This window comes from Aptenodytes forsteri, unplaced genomic scaffold (genome assembly GCF_000699145.1).
Source record: "Aptenodytes forsteri isolate BGI_AS27 unplaced genomic scaffold, ASM69914v1 Scaffold183, whole genome shotgun sequence".
Classification (NCBI taxonomy): Eukaryota; Metazoa; Chordata; class Aves; order Sphenisciformes; family Spheniscidae; genus Aptenodytes; species Aptenodytes forsteri.
The window spans coordinates 393,782-399,073 of record NW_008795918.1 but is presented as its reverse complement, the minus strand read 5'-3'; the positions used below and the strand labels follow the sequence as shown (position 1 = coordinate 399,073).

Here is a 5,292-nt window from a genome sequence, read left to right as displayed (position 1 = left end):
GGGGGCTGGAACACCTCTCCTATGAAGAAAGGCTGAGAGAGTTGGGGTTGTTCAGTCTAGAGAAGAGAAGGTTTTGGGGAGACCTTATTTCAGCCTATAAGTACTTAAAGGAGGCTTATAAAAAAGATGGGGGCAAACTTTTGAGCAGGGCCTGTTGTGACAGGACAAGGGGGAATGGCTTTAAACTAAAGGGGGGTAGATTTAGACTAGATATAAGGAAGAAATTTTTTACACTGAGGGTGGTGAAACACTGGCACAGGTTGCCCAGAGAGGTGGTGGATGCCCCATCCCTGGAAACATTCCAGGTCAGGTTGGACGGGGCTCTGAGCAACCTGATCTAGCTGAAGATGTCCCTGCTCATTGCAGGGGGGTTGGACTAGATGACCTTTAGAGGTCCCTTCCAACCCAGACTATTCTATGATTCTATGATAATACGGCTACTGAGCTTAGTTGTTGTGACTGAGCTTAGTTGTTGTGACTGAGCTTGACACTGCTGTGACAAATGGAAGTGTGGGTTTTAGTGTATTGTACGAGAGGAGGACATGAGGCACAGAAGGCTGTATCTATTAACACTTCATGCAAGTAAAAAAATACTTCTTCCCATTGATCAAGAGGGAACTTAGATACTAGTCAGGCAGAATTAGCGTTGTGACTGTAAGCTTAATCATTGTAAGTGCCAAAATCCTGTGTTAGGCATTTCCAGGCTGCCTGAGTTTGGCCCAGGCAGAGTGTTTTGCTTACCTGACAGAATTGGAGCCACTCTTGCCCATGGTCCTGCATCATCATCCACCTCAGCTCCCCTTCTAGGGCTCAGACAGCAGCCATGAGCCTCTTCAATTGTTGAACAGGTGGACCTTTGCTTTGTTATGTCTTGCCTTTGCCTTGGACTGTGTCTACTTCTGGGCAGCACCTGTTTGAAAATTCACTCCCTTCTTTATTATCCCTCATTCCAATAGATGTCAGCAAAGGCGAATGCAAAGCACTTTCTCCGCACCATCAGGAACAACCTCTTTCAAGAGCGCTGCAGAAGAAAGGAGGCTCAGAGAAGGAGGGCTCTGGAGATAGTGGAGGAGAGGCACTTCCCTACTCACAAAAAGACTTTGTGAGTTTCCGTTTCCGATGAGTTTATAATCTCTGAATAATATGTCAGGCTGTGGGATATTGCTTGATTATGTCCTTTGAGTGATTTTGTTATGACAGACACCATGTCATAATTTTTCCATTAAAAAGGGAAAGCGTAAATGGGAAGTTGCTGCACATTGTTCTGTAGCTTAACCACGATTACCATGCTGACAACCTAATGACCACTTGTCTTATAAAATATAAGATGCTTGTGTCTTCCTTCCCTCCCTCCTTATGTCATCTCTTTCTCTCCATGCCATTTCTTATGCTCAGTCTAGGGTCAAGCATTGCAAATATTTAGTATCTGTCACAATTGCATGGGTTTTTAAGCACCTCCTCTGTGACAAATTCGTTGGAAATTAACTGCAAATACTTTCTGCATATGACCCACAGTGTGTTCACTGACAGTCATTCTACTCAAGTCTCACTGAATTGCAGTCCTGTGGGATTACTCACAATAGTGAGTAGCTGATCTCACCGTTCCAGTTCTTCCAGATCATTCTGTTTTGTGTGCTTTTAGTTAACGTGTAAACTCATTACTGTATTTCCACTGATCACAGTGGTTAATAATGAGCATTGGAGGTCATGTTGTGATTTTTCCCTATAGTTTCTCCTTCCTTGCTCCGAGATTTTGGTTGATGTTTAGTTGTAGAAACTGAAGGGAATGATTATACGAGATAAGCACTACAAACGTACAAAGGGTAAGATTTCTTTCTAGTTGTATAAAGACCTAGCAACTCTCTTGCATCTCATCTGTGTTCTCCAAATGAGGCTTCAGTGAGACTGAAATAGTGAAAAAATGGTCACTCCTCTCTAAAAGAATTAATTTCATCCTTGCGCGAAGGAGGAGAAAATCACTTTATAAAACTTGATTGTGCTACACTGCTAGGTAAATATATTGCTGTTAGAAACCAATTTTTTATATACAATATGACCAATGGATGATAGTTACAGTGATTTTCACAGAGAATATTATTTCAGTGTTTGTTTTTTAGAATGTGGTGAAATGCAAAACATTTTCCATTGCTAATATTTCCCCACTTGTACTCAGCAACAAAAAATATTTCTTCATTTTGAATGTCTTTTAATCCTTTTGTGAGCAATCAAGATTTCTCTGTAATTCTGTGGGATTTTGCTTACCTAATGCTTGGGTAGGAATGAGAGAAAGAAGAATTTGGGGTTGCCGTTACAGGTGTCACTGTGAGGCTGATAGGTATCTGGGCTTTTTCTAGCATAGAATGGACTGAACAACAGGATATCTGGCCCTTTGCTATCTTTTTGTAGTTGCTATCTTTTTGTAGTTTAATTTCCCAATATATTTAGCTCTTGGCTAAAGGAAGCAAAACAGAGAAGCAGCAAATTGCACTGATACTAAATGGGTGGAAAGAAGAACCTGTTGTTGAGATTCTGTTGAAAGAGTGGAATTTGTTTTCAGGAATTTCATTCTTTCAGCCAAAATATGCAAGCAGCCATAGCTAAACCATACTTCTTGCTTAGTCAATAGCACAGCTCTCTGTCTACTTACAGTATATTAGTTTTATTTTGATCTTTCTGGGTACCAAAACCATTTAAGGCTTGATCCTTTCTCTACTCATTATTTGTCTGTTGGTACACAGTTCCCCTGCAGAATTCAGTGCCTCACCACTACCTGGCCCTGAAAGCCTGTCTTTCCCAGTGGACAAACCTGTCCTGGAGTCACCCAAGTTCATATCTGAAAACAGAACTGTAATGCAGAAAAGTGAGAATAACAGCAAGACACCAGAGCAAGGCAAGACAAAAGCTCAGGTAAGCAAAACATGGAGCTGTAATAGTGCTAAAGCTGTGAAGAAGACCTACCAAGTTAACTATCTAATCGCCTTCCAATTACCAATGAAAAAGAAATGTAATGGGCAGCTTCACCTTTCTGTTATTTTCTCACCTATGGAAAAAAATGTGGAATCTGAAAACTTAGTGAAGCTTGAATTTGATACCCTCCCAAGATTACTGACTAACTCCTTGACTTCCATGACCTTCAGAAGGATTTGTAAGAATATTTGCTCTACTTTTTTTTTTTGAGTTGTCTTAGAGTAGCACATTAAAGACCAGCTAAGAGTGGAGTGGAGTCCTCTTTCTATTCTGACAGTAAAAAATGCCATCGTGTCCTCCTACTGCAAGCAAATGTCAAGGAAGGATGCCTTAATTCTTATTAGGCTCAGGCCATTTTTGTCACCATGGCAATAGCAAGAGGACAGAATGGGCCTGTCTTAAGGATAAACCCAGAGTGGTGTCCACTCCAACTAAAATAGCTCATGCATAAAAGCTCTCCACTAATCCATTTCCAGGTTCCCTGCATAGAAACAATGCTAGAGGAGTGGGTAGGACAGTGTAAATAAAAATAAGTACATAGCAGTTTTTTGTTTCTATATTTATTTGAGAGGTTGGTAGCTCTGCACATACTCGGAATATAGGGAACACTGGGTTGTGTTCAAACCAGTTTGTGTCATCCACTCATCTTGCTCTTCCCAGAAGCCAAGGGTGCAGTAACTGAGAACTAGCCTGTGCGTCTCAGGTCACTCCTTTGGCTGCTACTCCTGTGTTGCATTTTGGAAGACCTGTCTTTTAGGACTGCCCAGCTCGAGGTATGGTGCCAGCCAGCACATATCTGCAGGAGAAGTTGTGGGCAGACATTGCTTAAGCATATAATTTTGATGGCTGGCATTTGTCGTTTTAGAAGACAGCGAGATGGGACTTGCGTCCCTGTAGTGGGATTCTGTCACATGTTAATTTTCTCTCTGGGCTGAGAATTCTTTCTGAGCAGTTTTATACTGATTTCCAACATCTTATAGCGCAGATTATTTCAATGTTGCTTAAAAAGGTGCAGACCGTAAGTCCAGTGGTAGCTTTTAATAGAATCCATGAGCTTGGAGGTCCTGGGGACCCAGCTCTTAGTCTCGTAATTTCCTGGTAGCCCTGATTCCAGCCCAGCTGATACCATGCCTCTAAAGCAGCTTACCTGGAAAGTGTTTGTCTCCCTGACTTCTGGGCTACTGTCCCCTGCATGGCCCAGAGACTGCTACTTCCATTCGAAGACCAGGAATTTTTCTTCTCTCTTCTACATCCAGCCTGTCTCCCTCTACCTCCTTGTCCCAAAGCAGTTGTGTGACTTGGGAGAGACTGTTCCCAAATCAGAATACTCCATTTTGCAGAAATTCCAGGGAATGAGGTTTTTGTTCTAATTTAAAACAAAACAAATTCTCATACACTTAGAATTTGTCATAGGACAAAGAATTTGTTCTATAGAGTAAATTTTCCAGTCCTTTCTAATAGCCATTAGAAATACTTCAATGCATCAGCTGATTGCAATCAGTTAAATTAAAAAAGTTAACTAGTAAATCTGTAAAACAGACCAAATCCCAAATTTGCCATGCCCTCTTATAGAAATTTTGCATAGAAAATGAAATGTTATTGCTGATGAAGTTATGAACAGATACTTTTCTCTTTTTTATTAAAGGCAGTAGCCTCTTTTGAAGCAGATGTGTTAAAAATGCATGAATCCATCAAAAGCATTCACAATGAGAGCAGGTGGGTAAATGGAGTAGTACAACGACTGAAGACTGGTGGGTGATGCTGCTCCAGCGAAGAGCTGGAAGACAAATGATCTTTCCATATTTTAAAGATTTTGAGATTTAAAAAACAAAATCCTATCAAATGGGGATGAATGATAAAAAATCAGCAACAAAAATTGTAAATGGAGATCACTGGAGAAACAATTTCTGGCAAAACAAAACATTTTGTTTCGCTTTCATCAGCATTTCTGCAATTGTTAGTTTACATTTCTAAAAGTCATTTTTAAAGGAAAAAATGTTCATTCACATAAAAATATCAGAATAGCATACTTTTTCAATTTTTTCTCTGAATAAGGCTTAATCAAAACAAATTTCATAATTCACATGAAGTTCTTAAATCAAGGTAGGATATCTTTCTAAAAAATACACTGTAAGTCAAATAGAGACTACAGCTTAATATAGTAACTATTGGTAAAATTCCATGACTTAGATTATCACAGAAGTCCCATCTGATATTCAAGCGTTTGACACAATAAAATATTAATTCCTAAGCTACAATTCTTGGGTGTGGTTTGTTTGGTTGGGGGGGGGGGGGTTGGGGAGTGGGCAACCGTGCTTACTTTTT

General features: G+C 40.2%; 1 protein-coding gene across 1 annotated transcript in view; it reads left to right on the top strand.

Annotated features, from left to right (window-relative positions):
- DYTN (dystrotelin) overlaps positions 1 to 5,292 on the top strand; it is a 29,306-nt gene that overhangs the window by 14,227 nt on the left and 9,787 nt on the right. Inside the window, exons 9-11 of the mRNA XM_019473498.1 lie at positions 957 to 1,102; positions 2,739 to 2,907; positions 4,613 to 4,683. Of these exons, the coding sequence (XP_019329043.1) occupies positions 957 to 1,102; positions 2,739 to 2,907; positions 4,613 to 4,683 (386 nt within the window). The remainder of the gene's footprint in view (positions 1 to 956; positions 1,103 to 2,738; positions 2,908 to 4,612; positions 4,684 to 5,292) is intronic.